General features: G+C 40.0%; 1 protein-coding gene across 1 annotated transcript in view; it reads left to right on the plus strand.

Annotated features, from left to right (window-relative positions):
- Nucleotides 1-6,164, plus strand: part of LOC136675450 (adiponectin-like) — a 47,388-nt gene extending 41,224 nt beyond the window's left edge. Inside the window, 1 exon segment of the mRNA XM_066652003.1 lies at nucleotides 5,969-6,164. Within this exon segment, the coding sequence (XP_066508100.1) occupies nucleotides 5,969-6,164 (196 nt within the window).
- Nucleotides 6,165-22,274: the final 16,110 nt, after the last annotated feature.

Here is a 22,274-nt window from a genome sequence, read left to right on the forward strand (position 1 = left end):
TCAATGGATCCAAGAAACAATTCAAACAATTCAACTTTACCTTAGTTCTACCTTGTAGAAGACCACATCTGTACTCTCTGAATAGCACTACTGTCCTCTCGAAATCTGCTCAGCCATCTACCTTTGCCCCCCTCGACTCTGTCATCTCCTCCTAGTGGTCTCCACCTGAGACTGTGTTTAACCCTGTGGTGGTCTGGGGATGTTATCAGGACCCCCTGAACCTTGATGAGTGAAGGACGAAATCTGTGGTGTGAGTGTGTGGCCCACAATACAAAGGAAATACAGACCTGACTGAGGAGGACCCACTACAAATGTCTCCACGCTGCACATTTCCCTTTGATTGGTCCGATCACTGGACAAGAGTGACCTCCCACACATGAAAGGGCAAGTACTCAGCTAAAACATTCTGGAAGATCAGAGCGTAGTGATAGCTTCTTTGTTTTGAATTGATTTCTTGGCAGTGATTGCATTGTAAGGTATAACCTTAAGTAATATTCTACACTAGATGTGAATGTTGCGGTGAGGATTTGATAGCATTCAAACATAAAAGCATCAGAGAGGTTGGGTATTGATGTTGGACTCTATTACTGCACAGAATATATATCATTTGCTCCACTGCCCAGTGCTGACATTGGGCAAGGTGGCTCATTAAATTGCAGTGTCCCTCTCCCTCACCCCCTCCGTACTTATGGTTTTACCTTGTTTTGTATTGCATTGTATTGTATTGTACTGTAGGGACATTGTTTTGTATTGTTTTGTATTTTCTTAGCCATATCTTTTGCACTTTAATGTGTGTGCACTGTTTTATGTTGCACTGGATTTGTACTAGTTGCACTTTAATGTTGTGTATTGTTTTATGTTCTATGTCTTTTGCACTTTAATGTGTATGCACTGTTTTATGTTTGCACTAGCTTTGCAGTAGTTGCACTTTAATGTTGTGTATTGTCTTATGTAGCACCTTGGTCCTGGAGGAACGCTATTTCGTTTCACTGTGTACTGTAAACACTGTATACTGCTGAAATGATAATAAACTTCTTGAACTTGAACTTGAACTTGAACTCATGTTCAGCTGCTCCATAGCACCCCATTCCATTTGTTTGTTTTGGCCATTTCAGCATGCAACATTTGTCCAAATCGAAACCAATGTTATTGCTTCATCCAATGCAGATTGACTACAATGTTGGTCAGAATAACACCACCTCGTGAGAGCAGGAGTTAACACTATATTTTCCATTATGGACAAAACAAAAGGATAAGGATCTAGAGACGTCAGTTTGTTGATGACACATCTGTGTCATTAAACGTTGCTGTCCCGTAAATACGTCCACATTAATTACAAAGCACAATCTGACCAAACAGGTCCAGCAACGCACACTTTGGTCCAGTCGTGTACACTCCAGATATTGTCAGATTTATAGCTCTGGTGTTACGGCTAGTTTAACAGCTGTACAGGCCTCAGTGATTGTATCTCATACTAGACAAACATGAGCACAATATTTATCAGGACATTTATCAGCTGCATTTCTACTCTCACAGTCCATCGGCTCCATCCTCCCTCCTTTTAGCAAGTCACAGACAGAGTGCCAAGTTTGACAATGTGCTTAATGGGATAGTTGGACAATACAAATGATGAAGTTGTGCATTGTGTCTTCTTTAATAAAACCAATGTACTGTTAATGCAAAGCACCCCTTGCATTGAATGAATAAGTGACTGAGTGAATCACAATCCAGTTCTACTATATGCACAGCATTTGGGAATACAGGCAGTAAATTATAAAAACTACTAATTTTAGAAATATATATTGATCCTGGTGGGGGTAAATATATAGCTGTATTCATTAAATATATTGTGTTGCATTCTGTGAAAATAGTATTCACATTAAGGCCAAATTCAGGCAATTTCCAATTGAATACCCATGTCAATTATTCAGGGTTTTTGTTGTTGTTGTTGTTTCAAAAATAGTCAGATTTATGTCCAAATTCCTCATTTTTACTGGGACACAATCTTTGGACTGATTTCAGCTTCTTGTGAAGTTTAAGCTAATTTTCGGATTCAGATTTGTTTGCCGGACCCGGTAAACCTGCATATAGACGATGGGAGGGTGGCCCAGCCCAGCTTCGTCTTGGAGTCACTGGGCCCTGCCCAAACAAAGACAAACAGTGAGAGCCTACAGACATGGATCTTATCTGGCAGCAGAGGCTCAGATATATCACAGCGATGTCTACAGTTCCTCTGTGGCCATGAATCGACACATGCTGGTGTCTTTTCAGGAACCATTTTGAAACAGGAATACAAAAAATACCTATGAGGTTTATTGTCACGCAAGGCTAAGGCCAGATACTGATTTCCTGGTTTGATTGGAAGCTGCAGCCTGTTATCTGTAATCAGCTTCTGCACTTTGGTCTGAGGTACAAAGTCTGTAACCAGATTTCATAACTAACTGCATGACTAGCATAACTGCTTTACATGCTAGTGTACAATTAGCAGTAGTATTTTGGTAAAACTTAACACAATATTTCCTTTAATACATGTATAGGCCATTATACGAAACATAAGTTTACATATATTTTATATATTTTTTTCCCTCTAGAACAATGTTGCTAACAAGTAAATCAAACATATAGCATCAAGCATACTGCTTATCAAAATTATTTTACAGTTGCCTAAAGCCATGTTTAGGTGTAAAATACTTTCTTATAGATTCACTTATGTGGTTTCTGACACCGTATGACATTTGACGATAAAACACAGACAACAACATAGCTAACAAATGAGCTTCAGTCTCTAACTATGCACCAGAAACATGGAGCTACAAGGCAGGTGTTTCCAATAAAGTGGCCAGAGAGTTTATGTGCATTGTTAGGGTTCTACAGAGATGAAAGTACTTGGATTCATAATTCAACCAGGATCATATGTCAGAATTCTTGATTAAAGATATGATCCAGTGTAATTATATAACCTTTTTTCAAACGTTGCATTATCCACTTATATGTTGTTAAAACAAGTTATCGCCATTCAGAGAAGCGTAATAGGGTTAACCCTGAGTTCATCTATCTGAAACTCAAGATAAAGGTCCCTCTCTGACAGAGGTCAGCTATGGAGGAGTCTGCAGAGTGAGTGGATGCGATAAGCAGAAACAGATGGAGTTGCTGGGGACCGCAAAAACAACATGGACGAGACGCCATCGCACTGCTTTACATCATCCTTCACAATTCACAACAAATCCAATCACGCACTCCTCTCACAAAGCAACCGCCTGGCTCTGAAAAGGAGGCACTTTCAGCAATGTTAGAGGGCAGAAGTAACAAGGCTGTAACAAAAGCCCACATCTCGGCCAGACTTTAAGTAATAAACTAGTAACGTTGTAGAGTTTTGCAGGAGCGCCATTGGCTGCATATCATTTGTCATACAACCATCACCGATATTTCAGTAACGGGGATTCAGTCATTCATATGGGTCCAATTTATTCACCTTTCTTATTAGATGTCCTTGAGAGCTTTTGACTCTGGGTAAGTTCCGGAGTTTATAATTATGGCAAAAAATGTGACATCTCATTAAATGTGTCTCATGCAACATTTAATGTGCCCTGCCTAATAAAGTACACAAGGGTGAAACAGGAAGAGAATGTATGATAATATGAAGAAAATTAGCTTTGTTTCAGTAGAAAGTTCAGTAAATATTTAAATACATTTTCCATAAAGTTTGAAATGTAGAAATCTTATTGAATATTCACCAGGTTTGAAAATGTGTCTAAAAAAAAAAAAAAAAGCTTAAACTTCTTTTTCCAATCAAAACGTGTCTTGCAGAAATGAATATACGTTTCATAAATATGTTTTTCCAACAAATTAATATATTGCTTTGTTTTAATTTTCCCATGTAACAGACATGAGAAAGGTCAGTTAACAAGAATAAACCAAGCCGACTCGTAGGACTGGTCTTTTCTCTCCTCTGCTCCACAAGGACGCCCTAGACCGAAACGAGAGAGGAAAGAATCCTGATGTCTGCTGGCATGGAGCCAGGCGGAGGCAGGGAGTCGGGTTTAAAGATAAACAGTAATAAGCCAGACTTTCCTGTGGCTGAGCTTAATTGTATTTACCTCAGTGTCACATTAGCTTTGAGGCCGGGCCCGGGTCTGGATTTAGTTTGCAGCCGGAGCTTGGAGGTGACCTGCACGCGATGATGAACAGATGATGAATGGATTCACTGGAAGCGATGCTCTTAGAGCCATGTACAACACGACCCTGTAAAGAACACTAAACCTAAGACAGGGGTGTGCTGGGTTTGCTTTAACCTGGTGTGGGAGTTTGAAAAGCCGGTGGAGCCACAAAATTCTCAGATGTTTGCTAATAGATACAGAAAGCACATTTTATCTGAGTCTTACAGCCATTTATACAAATCATAACTTCAAAATATGTACAGAATTATAGGCAAATTCCAGTAAAAAAAATAATATTAAAGAGCAGTGATTAAAAAATTGTGTTCACAAATACCACATTTACAAGTTTGTTTCGCATCAATTCTGTTGTTTCATGAACATGCTCATTCCAACTTGTTCAAAACATTTGGAACGGTGGAAGGTTACTAGCGTGCTCCATCACCTCCTATTGTATCCACAACTCATAATCATCTGGGGACTGAAGGCACCTAATTAATCCAGCTCTGAAAGTAGATTTTGGCCATTCATCCACTCATAAGTCTTTAGATTTATATCTGTACGGGGCCTTTGTCTTCATATTTTGTCTCATGAACTTTACACACACAGATTTCTCCAGATCCCTTGAATCTAATGATAGCAGGAGCTGTAGAGGGTGAGAAAGCTGAAACCCAGCAGCCACACATTGCAATTAAACTGCACTGGGGCATTTTTTGGCCAAGTGTCGGGCCTTAAGCGGAGGTCTTTCTTGGACAGTGATTTTATTCGCTAGCCTGATTACATCATCTGTTTAATGTGTTTATGAAGCATTTTCTAATATTTCTAATATAAAACTGCTTCTGTTCCATCTTTGAAATGGAATGTATTACAAGCATCTGTATCAGGAGAAGAAATAAAGTTGGTTAAATATGTTTAAAGATGACATAATTAGTGTCTTGTTTTGTGGTGGATTTGTTCAGTTACAGTTCGAAATGCATTCACAAATCTATCAGTGTTTGTTTGAATTTCACCTAATTTTCTAGTATTGGCTTTGTATTTCAAGTGACCCCCGCAGCCCTCACGCAAAAGCCAGAATGTAAATCCGGGTCTATTTTTTGCTTTGCTGAACCATATGAAAATATGTTCTTGTGCTAAAAAAATTCCCCCGCTCGTACTCTGTGATTATCTCTGCTAGGCTTCAGGAATTGGAAACCATATTTACGTCATGATGGTCACGCTTTAATGTAACTTAACCAAACTCATCAGCGCTGGCGGCTTTTCAGGGATAAGTTTAACCCTGGCTGCTGGGCTAACGGATGAGGAGAGAGGAGATAGGCTTGAAGAAATAGAATCAGGACATGGATACAAGACTCAGAATCAGACATTAAGGAATTTTTCACGCTAACGTTAACTGTAGTATCAGAATGATCAAACAGATGGAACGTTTCCTCTTTAACACTGACCCACATCAGTCAGTTAAGACTTGCGTGGTAGTAAATTTGCTTCTTCTGGCATGACATAACAATAAGAGTTAATGCTAGTTTTAGGTGAGAGTTCTTAGACTTGATACAGTTTTAAAGTAAGTGTGTAGCTAGCACAATGCTAATTGGTGAGATATAAGCCTCCATGACAGGCTACATTAGCTTTGTAGCTCCAACTATTACTTTAACTATTTATGCTGGTCACATTCAATTGTATCCGATGACCACCCAAATTTTATTTTATTTTTTTTATTTCCGCCTAAGCCCAAAGTATGTGTCCGTTCCTTACGCATCGATTCCCCACATTCTGTTTGCAGCCATAACATGAAGTGTATATTTTCCCCCAATGAACAGAAAAGCCCTTCCAGCTGATGAAAAGCATTCGCTGAAACCTGAGCCATTTCCCAATGTGCCCAGCAAAACTCTGGAAGATGTAGCTTTCTTCACTGAGCTGGGCTGGCCTGACCTACGCTGTCACAGCTCTGTTTGCAGAAGGAAGTCGGAGGGCCATGTGGATCATGTAACAGCCTCTAAATTGATCCATATCTGAAACTGACCAGGAGACGACCGACTCTAGTGTCAGCATGTGAGTCCATGCCTTGTCACTGTGAAAGAAAATAGAAGGTGGCACTGAGTTTGTTGGTCATTCTTGGCCTCCAAAAAGGCCTGAGTGTATCAAGGGTGGTGCCACAGGAACGCTAATGTGGATGCTATTAAGTGAAGAGCTACTACACAGGCTTCACTGAATGTTCATATGGTCACTGTCATGAAAAAGTTAGCTTTACAGGAGAAGGAAAAATCCTACTTAACTTTCAATGGAAGTCAATGTAAAAACATTCTGTTCCAAGTCATTTTGAAGCATTTCTATCTGTCCATTCATTATCTTTACACAATGTGAAGGACATCTGCTCAACAAATGCTCAACAAATTTGTGTCAACAAGTATGGAGATACAGGTTTTTCATTGGGTAGTGACAATGTATGTAGACACCCCATATAGTTAGTGAATTCATCTACCTCTGGACAGAGATATTCAATTGTGTTGTGTCCCAAACTTATATTGTATACTGTTGCATTGTTATAGCGATTAAAAATAACAGTGGTCCAACTGTGCCCAGTTATATACGGACTGTAGAAAAACCTGAATCAAAACAGGCTGCATAAAATATTTGAGTGCTGAGTGCTCAGTGCCAAGCATTGATTAGAGGGTTATAAACCTCACAGCCACCCACAATTTACTTCCCAACAGTCAGCAACAGCATAACATTTATTCGTTTAAACTTGCACTGTCGTCTGCATTAACAGCACTCAAGCATCACTGTCCTAATTCTGATTCAACCAATCTGAGGCCAAATGAGTACGATTGTGACATCATAGTCATTGTTATGAATTTAAAACAAGTTGTTTACAGTCTGTTTCCGTGTATGAACCTACACCATTCACTTCGCCAAGTCTGTATGTAATGTTTTGTCATTTCAAAGTAAGGAGCTATCCCATAATATAGACCTGGAGTTTCAGAATTAATTTTTAGATTTCCCAAAAGATCAGGTTTGCGGTCAGATGTTCTCAGAGCTAGTGCTGAATGAACGTACACAACTCCAAGGTGAGGAGATACCATTTCATACCGCAGCAAGCAAAGTGGTTTGTTTAAGGAACTAAACATACCAAAAATTATGGAAAGGATTGAGATTGTTGGACTGGTCCACACTGTATTAACTGCAATTTCTCTCCATCAGAATTCTCTGGCTGGCGACACACCAAAGACACGAGAGAGAGGTGGGGGGGCAGAGCCATGTTTTGCTTCTGAAAACACAGAGTTGGTTTGGTTTTTGCTTGCATTCTGGACAGGTTCAGACCCAGTTCAGAGGAACCTCCCCATTTAATGACAGGTAACAAAACAATTTAACATTCATTAAAATAGGATCTGCCTGTGCTTTAATGACAGCTGACAAAGTGAAAAGCGTTATGGCTACGGTGAGCAAGGGTGTGGGAGACACTCGAGGAGAACAAAGAGATCTTACATTAAAAAAAAAGCTTAAGGCTTTAATATGCTATTATGGAATTAGAGGACTCTCACGGTTTGAAAATATCTCAGCAGACCTCTGAAATAAAGCCTCAGCGATCCTGCACTAAAATCCATGTCCTTAACCACTCACATAGTGTACATAAAAAACATTGTTATATAGCTTTAACTAAAGGTGGAAGCTAAATAATGTCTGTGGGTAAGCATTACAGTTTTTATATTAACATATTAGCATTGTTATAGACATGTGCATGAAAAATATTAGATATTATCAGATGTCTCATCCTTTAGAAAGCAACAGTGATCCATTCACTTGCTGAAAGTCAAACAGCATAACATTTGCTTAGTGCAAATATTACACTCCAACAACTCCGCCACAGACTGTCTGCAGTTAACAGCATTCATCATTACTTCAGCAGTAGTGGGCGGGGCTAAATTAGTGTAGGATTAATGACTGGGTGAGTGGGATTATGTAAATATATTTATAGTGTGACATCACAATGATGATGCTTTCCAAACAGGCTGTTTTTGCCACTCACGTATATACACAAATATATATATTAGTCAAACCTACAATAAGTCTCTGGTGTTTTAAGGGGCCCTTATCCTGAAAAACATTTTTCTTACTTTATATTTATAACATAATAATAATATGACACATTAAAAATAGAAAATAACTTGCTTATACTTCCCATACTGGTTCATTCCCAGAAGTCAAGCACTAAAGTCAAGGAAAAGCTCAACATGGGTGTGATGTTATTTTGTACCTGTGCCCTTCATCAGCTAATCTGAGAAGTCAGGTCATTAATCAAAGACGCCTAATGCTTTACAGGCAGTCGTTTTTAAAGCAAAGTACTGTTGGGGGCTTCTAATGCTGTGTGGTGGAAAAGTAAATGCCAAGAGAATTACTGAATTATGATACAAGAACAACAATGTTGCAGTTAGCGCAGCGAGAGGGCTTTTATTAGCCTGGATCAGTCATCACCCCCTCAGTATTTATATGGAAGGGGAGCGGAAAAAAAAAAGACATGGCAAGAGAGCACAGAACACCACCCCAAAAAAATGTGTGTGTGTGTGTGTGTATATATGTGTGTGTCGGGGGAAGTGGCTCTTCACTCACTCTCACGAAGTAGCTCCATAAACCAGCGCTTCACACTCAGCACAGACTTCGGCCCAATGAAAACACTGTAAAAGCAGGAAAATAAATGTTCCAGTTGTTTCCTCTCGACTAAGGTGGGGGTAAAGAGGGTACACGCTGTTCTCAGGATTGTTCGCTCCAGTCAACCGAAAAGTTAAAGGACACAGGAGCAGGGAGAAGAGAAAGAGGCATAAATAAATAAACCAAAGAACAGAATGTGCATTCCAATACTGAGGACCAGAGAGAGAGACTGAGTCACCAAATGTGACTGGCATTACCAGGCACGGTCATCATTCTCTACTTTCTCAGAGAACAGGGGTACAGTGACAATCAGGGGCGTCGTAGTGGGGTGAAAAGTCGGGGGGCAGAGTTCCCAGGGCCCCAAGTTGAGGGACGGCCCTTGAGGAGTGGAATTTTATTTTCCTTTAAATATATAATTTAAAGATCACAATAAATGGTAAATGTAATGTTTCGGGTAAATAAATCAGTTGATTAATGGAATGTGTCCTAGCCTACATATAGTGTCTGAGGACAGGCACCCTCACCTCAAATGGCTTTGTCCGCCTTCCCCGGGCTTTTTAACTAGGCGCATTAAACTTGGCATTTACTCTACTGAAGTGGCACCCTGCTGAAAGACAGCATGCCCAGCTTGCATGTTTTAAGTTAAATGTGATGGTTTAGCTGAACTAAAAGCATGATTAACCTGACCAAGCTGGACCATGCAGGTTGACCCCCCATGACCAGGCTGGTTGACCAACATGACCAGCACCACCAAGCATGACCAAAATCAAATGCAACATATGCTATGCTGGTCAAGAGCTGGTCAACCAGTTAGCTTATCAGTATAGGGTATGTTTTCACTAAATCGCCAGCTTTCCCACCACCTTGACCATCAAAGACCAGCTCAAGACATCTGAAACCAGCTACCTGATCTTAAACTGGTCTTATGCTGGATTTTTCAGCAGGGCAGTGCGAGTCGTATCCGTGCTATGGAAGACGATGCCCAAGAAAGCTAAATCCGGTTTTCAGAAAAGAAACAGAGGCAGGAAAGAAGAAGGGGGAAAAAAGAAATGAGGAAAAGCAACTACCAACAAATACATTCCCCAAGAAAGTTGAGCCTAAATGTGAAAGCAAATAGCCTACATTAAATGAAGTCTTATGGATATAAAACGCTTCAATACCACCGCCATAGTCAGTGCTAAAATCTGCATGACACAAATTCGGAAATAGCATGATGCATTATCTGTAATCTGAGGTAAACACTAAATACGTTTTTGTTTGCATATATTTATGCTGTAGCTAATGTGATTAGCAGCACTAAAGTCATGCTCTGTGTTTTACAGTGGCCTATGTTTGGCTATAGCCTAATTAGAACAAGAGACTAAAGGCAGTTCCATCTAATGTTGACTTTCTTGTCACAGCCATAAGAAAAATATAATACCACATAGTTTTTACGATGAAAATGATTATATGAAATTTGCGGAACACTGAGGAAGTGGTTGAGGGGGGCCCATAGGCACCGCTTGTGCATAGGACCCAGAATTTGGTGCTATGCCCCTGGTGTAAATAACCCCAATAATGACAATCAAGGTTCCTCCAAAACTGTCTCTGCTTATGCTTAAATGGTTCTCCTCCATGATGGACAATCTGCTGTATATGTTTTCTTAGGTGATTTCAGTACACTTTTTATCAAATTCAGGGGAATGGTTCCTCACCATTCTGCTGGTCTCTGGTCTGTTTGCACAGTTGAAAATGGCCCTGTATTTGCGCTACAGCTCTGGATCAGTAAATGGGAAAGAAATGTGTCTCAGACCAAAATAGCTCTGCTTTTCTCTCCAATTTATTGTCCACTCAGGCGTGACGGATAAATGGCATCTGGGGGTGTTTGGATGGTGGAGAGACCGCTGAATTTTTTAAATCATGAAAAGAGATTAGGATGTTGCTCTATTTCTCCTCAACAGGTGGGTAATATTTACTTATTTTACTTTTATTTTGATGCATAATTAATGTGGAACTGACTCCAAATTTGGGGTCACTCAATTTGCATGAAAGTAAACACAGTCTGAAAGTGCTACAAAACTAAACAGCTCGGGTTACAAATGAGTTTCCAACAGTGAATAAAAACTTACAGACAAGTTAAACTTCAACCACCAACAAACTACAGTTGGTTCCTTATTGAAACATACTGCTCAACCATGAAAGATAAATAAATGCTGTAAGAAAAGTAGCTTTCCAGAATCACTTATGATGCCTTTACAGTAACTTTTTTCTAAATGATCACTTAAGAACTTGCCCCACTTGAACACTTCTTATTTGTACCACTCATTTCTCGCTAGCAGCTCAACACCATGGCACAACCTTTCAAAAACAAAGTGCAAACATTTCTCGAGTGAATGTGAGACCACAGTAATGAGGGAAATATTTGAATAGTGCACTCTCAGATCTTGACACTGATCTTGGAGCGTAAAGATCTGAGCGACTTTGACAAAGGCCAAACTCAGTGTTTTGGTCAGAGCATCTCCAAAAAAATAGGTCTTGTTGGGTGTTCCAGTACAGTGTGCTCAGTACGTAACAAAAGTGGTCTAAGGATTGACAACTGGCGAAGCAGCAACAGGGTCATGGACACTTTAGGCTCACTGATGCATAAGTGAACTGAAAGCTAGCCTGTCAGGTCCATTCCCCTAGCAGAACTGAGTTATCACAGGTTGTTATTCACTTCTCCTATCAGTGGTTTTAATGTTGTGGTCGATAAGTGAATAAATGGCCGGTTTCCAAGCTGATGTTACTAGATGATCTGGTTATAAACTGTAACCATTGAATGGTAATTTAGCCAACAAAGAAAAGCCACATTAATAAAAGACATCATCTGAAACAACACCTCAGATAATGTAACAATTTCTGGATTAATGCTATTCACACTGATAAACGATGGCACAGCAACTGTACTGTACCTTCAGAAAAACACCAGCGCACTGAGTGGCGTAGACCTGCTGGGCACTGAGAGATGCCACATGCAGAGCCCACAGGTCCAGACATGCCGTCTGCAGAGGTAGTTGTTTGCATTCTCAGTAAACAGCAACAGGAAATAGCTATGGTATGAAACCCGAAGAGCCTGGCACTCCACTCATCCAGTGTGGTAGGAGTGCCAGGACTTTACTGGCGTGGTTTATTTGTGGGTTACACTTAGGTGCTTTTCATTTCATTTTTTTATATTACCTACGAATGTAACCTGCTATTAAGTTTAGTGTAGGTTCACTATAAATTGGGACCTTCTGAAATAGCTGCACATAAGCTTAAGGTCACCATTCCCAATGCTGAACTGTGCCTACAATCATTAAATTTCAGTCATTATCTGTTGGATGAGTTGGTGTGGTGTTTGTGACACAAAATTAATCATCCGACATCAGTGCCTGAGCTCTTTTTTTTTGGCATGGGTGTCATATTGAGGACTGATTGTCTGGTTACGGAGCACAGCACTATGTAATCAAACGGGGAAGACAGATCAATTTATATCATACACAGCTCCTCTCTCTGCGCTGGAGAGATTCTCACAACACATAGAAGCACATTGCATAATGTGAGGTTAAAAACTGTTATATTTTGTTAGCCACGTTAGCATTTTCATCAAAGGATCTAATGGAAAACTCTTAACACGTCAGAGTATAACAAGGGTGACCAGATCTGAGATGGTGAAAAAGAACCTTTATTTGCTACACAAAACATGGGAATTTCTTTTTTAATTCACCCGAGAACTTACATTTATGTTTCGGCATAGCTGCTCGTGATGAGGGTGGGTACATGAGCTTTGCCTGATGTAAACAAGGACTACTGACGTGCAGACTGACCAATTAAATGTTTACAGAGAAGGCTATCGACCAATAACGGTAGCTCTACAGTCAGACCGTCCAATCAGAAGATTTTAGGCTACTTCACCACGACCCCTTCTCACTCAAGCGAACCAATTGGAGTAGGGGAGGGCGGGACTAGTTTGTGAACAAAACGCTTCTCGAAGTTCTATGTAAACTCTAGAAAAACAAAATCCTGGACGTTTGTGAAATTCTGCCCGACATTTTTTTTAAGTCTTAAAAAGAGGACATGTCCGGGTAAAAGAGGATGTCGGGTCACTCTAAGTATAACTCGCTACTCTCCTCTTTTGTCTGAATGAGTTATTCATACACAGATCATATACAAGCTTCAGTAATCATGTTATTTCACTCATGTTTGTTTTAGAGTCTAAGAGATTACAGATGCAAACCAAGAATTGTTTTGTCTCAGTCTTTTCCCCTGTTTACAGGTAAATAATCTGATCCCACTGTCCCTGAGCTCAGAGAGTGGAACAGATTCTTGGAGGATAATGTTTTATTGCAACTGTCTGTTTAAATGATTCCTCTAATTTGGCTTAAAGTTGAGTGAAATGGTTCTGCTTGTCTGAAAATGTATGATCAGTGAGTGATGTTCCTGCACCGCAGCAAAACTGAGGCTGAATCTAAAATGTCTCTCTGCAACCTTCGTAGGGCATAGTTCATTCATTCATTCATTCATTATCTGTAAGCGCTTATCCAGTTCAGGGTCGCGGTGGGTCCAGAGCCTACCTGGAATCATTGGGCGCAAGGTGGGAATACACCCTGGAGGGGGCGCCAGTCCTTCACAGGGCAACACAGACACACACACGCATTCACTCACACACTCACACCTACGGACACTTTTGAGTCGCCAATCCACCTACCAACGTGTGTTTTTGGACTGTGGGAGGAAACCAGAGCACCCGAAGGAAACCCACGTGGTCACGGGGAGTGAGGTGAATGCGACACTACCTGCTGCGCCACCATGCCGCCCGCATAGTTTCAGACATAAATTAACAGTGTCTGCACTCACATAGGAACAGAGCTCTGTTTACAAATGTGACATGCACAAATGAGTTAGGGATCCATATTTATATTCCTGTCATTTTAATGACCGAAAGAGGACTAAAAGTGTGGAGAGCAACAATAAAACTATATAGATATCAAAGTTTTATTTGGGTGGTGTGTTTGAGTAATGAGTAGGTCTCCAACATGGCTGCCACTGTACACTGTGATGTCACCTGCAAATTTAAATAAAAATATATTATATATATTATATATTTTATTAAATATTATATATTTAATAAAAATATATAAAATGAAAAGCAAAATAGATGTCCATTTTAAGTAAAGCCAGGAGCCACATCTTTACAGTCCTACTTACAATAGGCATGACCTGCCCTCAGGGCTCCACCTCCACACGCTGCACAAGGAGTCCGTCAGTCATTCCGATGCTGATGAAAGTGTCTCAGAGGTTCACAAGCGGACCTTTGTTCACAGAGCTGGAGAGAGCGGTCTTCCTTCAGACCACCAGGCAAGCAAAGAGGAGGCGGGGCAGCGAGGGACAAGAGGGTCCTGATGACAGGCTGCGATAAACGAGTGTAACTGCAGCTCTTTCTCTCTCTCTCTCTCTCTCTTTCTACAGGCCCAGACACATCAGCCAACATCAGAGAGAGAGAGAGAGAGAAAGGTGGGGGGTGGTACAATCAAGACTAAGTGTGTAGTACCATTTCCCTGCCCTCCCCAGCCTGGAAAGAGGTAAAAATGTAGGAGTTACGTGGCTATTCTGGTACATCTATTCAACATGTAGTCATCAGTCTTAAAGAGGGAGAAATAATTAAAGGGCAGCCTGGAATTCCACTGCATCATTATGAGTTCAAAAGTGTGGCAAAAGCATGTGAATAGATTTATTCTGTTCTTCACGATAATATTGCTGTAGTTCAGATGAGTTAAAGATGAATGTAGTGTATTAATACTCAAACGTTAGAATAGTTTAACCCAATATTTTATTTTTATTTAATAAAATTAATTAATTCATTCATTTTTTCATTGTCTGTAAGCGCTTATCCAGTTCAGGGTCACAGTAGGTCTGGGGTCTACCTGGAATCCTTGGTCACAAGGTAGGAACATACCTTATGGACACTTTTGAGTGTCCCCTTACACCAACGTGTGTTTTGGAACTGGGGGAGGAAACCTGAACACCTGGAGGAAACCCACGCGGACACAAGGAGAACACACCAAACTCTTTACAGACAGTCACCCGGTGCAAGGCTCAAACCCACAACCCCAGGAACTCTGGTGCTGCCCCTTTGTTGAATAAAATGACAAATGTAATTTTTATTATACAGCAGTTAATATAAAATGACAAAACATTGTGAGAATGTTTGAATTAAAACTATACACAATAAAACACATCATACACATATTTGTAACACCTTGCATTGGCAGTTTGTTGGGCTCCACTTAGAGAGTGAGACAGACTGAGCGCTGGGATGAGAAACAAGGAGAGACGACTGCTGCGATGCACATATTATTCACACAATTCATACAGCGTTCATACAAGTCCCTGATGATCCCTAAAGGACACACCAGCCAACTGCAGACACGACACACGTAGTTGACTATCCTCAAACAGCTCTATGTTTAAGTTAGGCCACTGTCCATTGGTTTTACCTTCCCAATTGAGACCAACAAGCTCTTTTCTGGAACTATCCCACGTTAAAACGCTGACCTGTCATTGGCCATACTGCTGCTCCAACAAACTTTCTGTTTTCTGTTTCCTTGGAAAGCAACCATTCTCCCACCGCTTTTCCTGACCACATCCGTGAGTCAATAGACGAATCCTTGTGTCAGATTGGTGACTGGGCCACTGACTCTTCACTTCAGGCACATTTGTGGTAAACCAGCCCAGAAGCTAAGACTGAACGGCACCAGGAAGACGCATCAAGCTGCCCTTTGTTTCCAGTGGGCGATTGCTTCTTCTGCACCAAACTAAGGGGCAGGGCACTAAAATGTACAAGGAGTTACAGTCTGCTCTCCCAGGTTATTTATGTTCTTTCTTTTTCTATATGTCTTTGTAAGACTAGAATTAGCTTCAGACAGGCTTCAAACTATAGCCCTATCCAGATTAGATCAAATTTCCATGGAGTCCTGGGGTAATTCTCTCCTGTGCAGGGGGTCCTCTGTAGTTAAGTTTGAATTAACCACGTCTGTGATTTTCCCCGACGTCCTCTGAGAAAATTGCAGGCTGATTTACCTCCTGTTTTTCACTGAACTCAGCATTCATCTGATAATTTTAATACCATCTGTATGAAAATCTCCACATTTTACCAGGCAGATTGTGCTTTATGTTGGATAAATACCAAATAGGTAATTGGGCACTGCCGCACACCGTATTTAGCCTCTGAGGGCACATTTCCATTGATACTCCCAGAAGATGTTTTCAGAGCAGCAAAAGAATAAGAAAATGGAAGAGTTACTAAACAATTTAATTGGTGCATACCCTTAAAAGTAAAGGTGCTGCAAAGAGTTCTTTAAACAGTGCCATGGAAAACCACTTTTGGTTCCATAAGAATCATTTTTGTTTAAGGGATGTGTAAGTGTGAATAACCTTTTACATTTTTTTTTTTAAAACTATCACTCGATCTTTACGATTTTCACTCATTTAAAGGTATTAGCAAAAATGTCTCTTTATGGAACCAAAAGTGGTTTAAGGTTCTCCAGACTTCACCTGAGAGAGCGTTATCAAAAGAATGAAAATAAAAATAAAATCAATGAGAAAATGGAGATGACACCTGATTAAAGGAATGATTATAATGGCAGCTTATATTACCATTGTGACAAAACAATATATAATTCAGAAACTCACTGATCTTCTAGTATTTCATTTCCATTTGGATACGAGAGTTTTATCACAATTTATCACAGAGGAGGAAAGTAATTACAGACATCCCCCTGAAAGGCTATTCCAATCCGAAGAGGGTTTGAGGAAACATATTACTGCCATCTTCTGAGTCTATTAAACATGGGCTTGCTCTAAGACACATGAGGCCAAACCACCACTTCTTTTTGAACTGCTGCTGATAATTTAAATTTAAATTTTAAAAGGGTTCAACTTTAAGAAAATAAGGAACGAGACAGGGATGAAGTGAAAGCAGAGAAAGGCAACCCCATTCTGATAAACACGCCTGGCTGGGCTCCTGGAAGACAGATTTATTGCTGAACTGTTAAGACCGGTTCTCTGAGCTCGTACAACGATAACACTGGGTATGAGTGTAAACAGGGAATTAAACAGAAAGGAAGCCCTTCCTGAAACACAATTATAACAGGAGCACGCTTAACGTCCTTAAACACCTGTGTACCTCAACTGCTCAGTTGAACAGGAAAAAAAAAGGAAAAAAAGATACAGTGAACCTAAATCTGTTCGTTTATCTGCAACCACTTCATTCTGATTGGGGTCACAATGGGGCCAGAGCCTACCCAGAATCATCCAGTCACACACACACATGTTCACACCTGAGGACAATTTCACACTCCTCCATCTACCAATATTTGTGTTTGGACAGTGGGAAGAAACCTGAGCACCTGGAGGAAACCCACACAGACACAGGTTGAATACACTACACTCCTCAGTCAATACAAACAGCGACCTAAAGTAAACACAGGACCCCTGAGACCCTTCCGTGACACCATCTGCAGCACCACCATGGCACCCTCAACTTACACGAGTTTTCTATAATGGTAAAATTGCGGGAAATCTGAAACAAATTATCAGATATTTTATCCCAAAATTTATAGGCAATGGATTTGTAACCATTTTGCATAACAACACTCTTTGTGGAGCTTTCAGAGGCTTTGGACGTCTGGTTCCTATTACTACTGGGAACGGTCTTAAATCCAGAGTGAAGCATTTCACATCAAAACAACATGATGTGGAAATTAAATGAGTTCCCCATTAAAACCCCTCTTTACTGCGCAGTGAAATCAGGAACATTTAGTCGTTTGAACGCTGGCTTCTTGCAACAAGAAAAATCTCTCTCTAAAATACTGTAGTTTTTATAAAACCAAGTATGAGGAGGTCGGGTTTGGGATTATTGTCACTGAAACGCCCCAAAAAGACAGACATGAGCTCTCACCAGGCCTACTGCTCCTCAGAGTGGCAGCTGAGAAGCTTCAGGGGCGTCGGCATTGGAAAAGCAGCCCAGCTCTCAACCGGGAGCACAGAGGGGAATGAGCCAATGTTGTTTCCGTAGATGAGCTTCTTTTTCCCATCACGCCATCCAAAAAAACCTGAAGATTTTTTCACTGTGCCCATAAAAACCGAAGCATAAACACACCCTGGTCCACAGCCAGAAGCTTAAACTCCAGGACAAGCATCATCTTCTGTCTGGTTATGCACGAGGCGGGCACCATTAGTCCTGAAGACATTGAGGTTTATGAATGACAGCTGGGCCAAGTGCTCGTAATTGTTTTCTTGCTCAATTCTGTCTGAGACTGGCCTGACATTTCATTCATGTCCTCCAACTCGACAGCATCTAGGCCTGCTCAGAGTTAGCTCCCACAAAAGTGTTTAATTAGCAAACCACAGCAAGAAAAAGGTTCTTTTTCCCCCTGCTGAAATCGGCCCTGGGGCCCTTTAAGCCGCCCCTGAGCTTTGATTCGCAGCCACATATTGAGCCCTTTTTCCGACCCAGGTCTGTAATTACGCCGGATTATCAGGAAGCCGAGTTTCCAGTGGTTTGCCGTTAATTCGCTTTTAAAAACATTGGAACACACACCTTCTCTGGATCTTATCTCCATTACTGTTGCCTTTTTGCAGCCACGTTAATTACCCGAAGCCTCCTCAACATGTGTTCATAACAGTGTATAAAGAGGCAAGGACGCTTTAAACAAAGGAGCTGTGTGTTTGTGCTACTTGCGGTCGCAGAGCAAATCTGATCTGGAGCCAGTGCTGATGTGTTATATTCATTATATTATATTTGTATGGATGTCAGCCTGATAGTTTACCTAAATGTCCGGTTCAATTTCATCCTCTTTAGGAACTTATCCAGTACAAACTTGTGTTTAGTTTCTATATATACCTACCAACAATAACATTATGGCCACCATCTTGTTTCTGCACTCTCTGTCCATACTCTCCGCTCCACTGATCATACAGGAGCACACTGTAATTCTACAATTACAGACTGTAGATCATCTGTTGCTCTGCATACTTTTGCCCACATTTCATCCTGTTCTTCAATGGTCAGGACCCCCAAAGAGCTGATATGATTTGAGTGGTTGACCGCTCTCAGCCCTGCAGTGACAGTGGCGTGGTGGTGCTGTGTTAGTCTGCTGTTGCTTTTGTTAGTCTGCTGCTCATTGATTTATCTACAAGCTTCAATTATACAAAACATATGTTTATATCTTGGAGAGGAGAGTAACGTAATATCAATCCTTTGCATGTCCTGTACATATGCAGAATTGACAATAAAAGTCTCTTGACTTGACTATATTTAGAGTCAACAGGTTTTTGGTGATTTGCAGCGAAACTGATTTCTGTGGTGATCAATGTGAAGAGGTTTAATGAAAACGTGTGTTTACTTTAAACGACTTTGCTCCAATTTTAGACGTTTCACTACTTTTTGTTCTGACCAGCAGACTGACCACGTGACTCATTAGCTACAGGAATGCTTCAGCCTGTCATCTCACTGACCACCATCACAAAACAGACATTCCTACACACAGAGATCTAATCAGGCAGGGAAGTGGCACCTCAGGGTCATTCAGGTCAGATAACACCCTCACTCTCCTGGGGCCACCACTCTCTGTGACCGTCAGACTGACCTCAGCTTTTCAGGGCTTTCATCTCTCTCTCGCTCCCTCTCTCTCTCTCTCTCTGATGACTTATAGTGTGTTACTTTTTCAGGAGTTGCCCAGTTGTTAAGCTTGGAAGACTCTTCCTTACTGCAACAGTCAGATAAACATCATAAAAAAGTAATTAATAAAAAAAAAACTAAAATACTACTGTGTAGAAAGCATTTTTGGGCTAAATGTGGCTGAGGACTCATTCGACTGGGGAAAAACATTGAGTTATAAATGTATAAAACAATCCAATATTTTATTAAGCTTGAGTTTAAAGTTGAAGGTCATTGTGCTTGTCAACAGTGTCCAGTTGAAAAGAAGCCTGTTGTTAGTCGACCTGAGGTAAGTTATGCGTCCTAAAAGTTTCCAAATAAAATCTTGGTTAAACATATAATGTGTTTAAACTTTGGATAAACACATTACATGCATTACAAATGACCACTTGCAAGTGTTAAACGCATGCTACTGATCGCACCTTTGACAATACAATGCTAACTAGCTGTTAGCAATGCTTGCCTAGCTAAACACATTACATGCATTACATAAAAGTCTTGCCTAGCTAACACATAGCGACTTTAGATACATAGGTAAATAAAAACTATAATTCAAAAAATGCTTTGCTTACATTTTTATTAATATTAATTATGGGGTTCAATTAGCCTGACAAGGTTAGTTAAACTTTAAGACAAATTAAAACTTTATAAACAAATTCGTAAGGTTGATTTTTCAGTTGATGTGGTAATCCATCATAAAATGAAGGACATTTGATCCCTACAGGAATGTTGGTGTTAATCTGAATCTGTTTGGCTGACACAAGACTTTGTTTTCTTTGAGCTGCTGCAAGTGGAAAAAGTTGAGATCTTTGATTGTGTTTAGAGCAGGAGACAGGCTTTTTACCTCTGTCTGGGGCAGGCGTCGGCCTCTTTAAAGATGAATGTTTTAATGATTTTAATGATATTCCTGCTGAGAGTTGAGTCAGCAGTAGACATTAGCGTTAGGATTATATTTTAGCTTTGAAATTTACCACAGAGTTTTTCTCAGACAAAATGACACAATTTTCCCCTCAGCACAAATTTAACTGATTAGCTAAGACTTATGGCATATTCCTGTTTCTTGTTACTTCTCAAACAAAATGGACACAATTTTCCATTTAATCCAAATTGAATTCATTCACAAAGATGTTTGTTATCTAAATTTTGACTTTCGCTCTTAGTTTAGCCCTGGAGCTATTAAGCTAATTTTCTTAATATTAGTTAAAGTTTCTTAAATTTCTTTACTAAACTTCCCCAATTTGCCCCAATCCAAATTTAATTCAGGAGTCAAAATATGTTTGGTGTATTGATCATGTCTTTTGATCCACATTTAGCTCTAGAGCAATAAAGTTTATTCCACTTTAAAAGCAAGTTTATCATTGTGCAAACTGCATTTGCTGCTTTCCTGCTAACACTAGCTAGTTGTTTGAGTTGTTTAAGAAATTAAGAGTTTTTAATTAACACAAAATATTCACAATTTCGCATTAAACCTAAATGTAATGAATAAGCCAAGGCATGATTCATGTGTAAATTTTGCTTCAGTAGTTTCACACATTGGACAGATATTTACATTTGAATTATATTTGAACCCAACAGGTGTTTAATTTATTTAACTAGGTTCATAACCCTAAAGAAAAAGTTTATTTTCTCAGAGGTAATCCAAGCCAATGTAGGTTTAGATTAGGAAATCACTTTCTAAATAAATGTTGAGGGTATAGCCCATTGTTTTTAAGCCCCAGACAAAGAAGCACTAGAAGTGACAAAACTGACACATGGACAGTCAAGAACGATTTTAGATTGGAGAGATGATTCCAGAAGTGGATCTCCATTTAAATTCTATTGGGATTAACCAACAAAATGGGCCACACTATTTTCCTCATGCTCTTTTTTTAGGAATGTATGTACCAGAAATTTTTCAGTGAGCACCTGCTACTATTAGATCAGCTTAATAGTATCTAGCATTCACTCAAATGTAGAAGACGACACTCTGGAGATGACAATAAGCATATTCTTGCAGACTAGATTAATACCCTGATATAATCTCATTAAATCTAAAATTAAAATATTGTTGTTATTTTTGTTTTTTTGAGAGCTGAGCACTGGAGCCATGGCTTGATGTCTGAACGTTTTTGGGAAATTTTCAAAAGGAGAAGCATCAGAGAGCCCAGCAGAGACAAACTCTTACAGCTGAACTTCAGGTCAGGAAGGGGTCAGCACTGAGAGATATTTATGTGTTTGTACGGGTTTGGGCTAGAACTGCGCCCATAATCAGTGTGGTAGCAATTAATTCACAAAGAATATGGTTCAAAGAGGTAAATAAATCAACAAGAGACCTATTTGTGTTGGATGGGGAGAGGATTTGGAGAATTTACTTTCTGGGTTTTGGTGCCAAAGTGAGAGCAACGGAGACGTGGTTAAGAGTGGACCATCTCTGGACACTTCTATTCCACTCTCCAAACTACTTGAGTCTGTGAAATGTAGTGTGCAAGGTCCTGGCAGGGTAAGTGTACACAATACAACAATGATTTAAATGATTTGAAGCATTCTTCTACTTCTGGAAACAGGCACCAAATAATTTAACCCCTCAGAAAGCTATTTCCTTTACAGTTAATAAATTACATTATACACACTGCATGATTTCTGTGTGTTTTGCACAGGAACAATGTTCAAACTCAGATATGAGTTCACAACTGAGGTAGATGTATAAAATTCCCAATGACTTTTAACTAGCATAAATGTTTAGACACTGACTGGCAGCTTTACATATATGGGTTCCATTTAAA

This window comes from Hoplias malabaricus, chromosome X1, assembly GCF_029633855.1.
Source record: "Hoplias malabaricus isolate fHopMal1 chromosome X1, fHopMal1.hap1, whole genome shotgun sequence".
NCBI classification, from domain to species: Eukaryota; Metazoa; Chordata; class Actinopteri; order Characiformes; family Erythrinidae; genus Hoplias; species Hoplias malabaricus.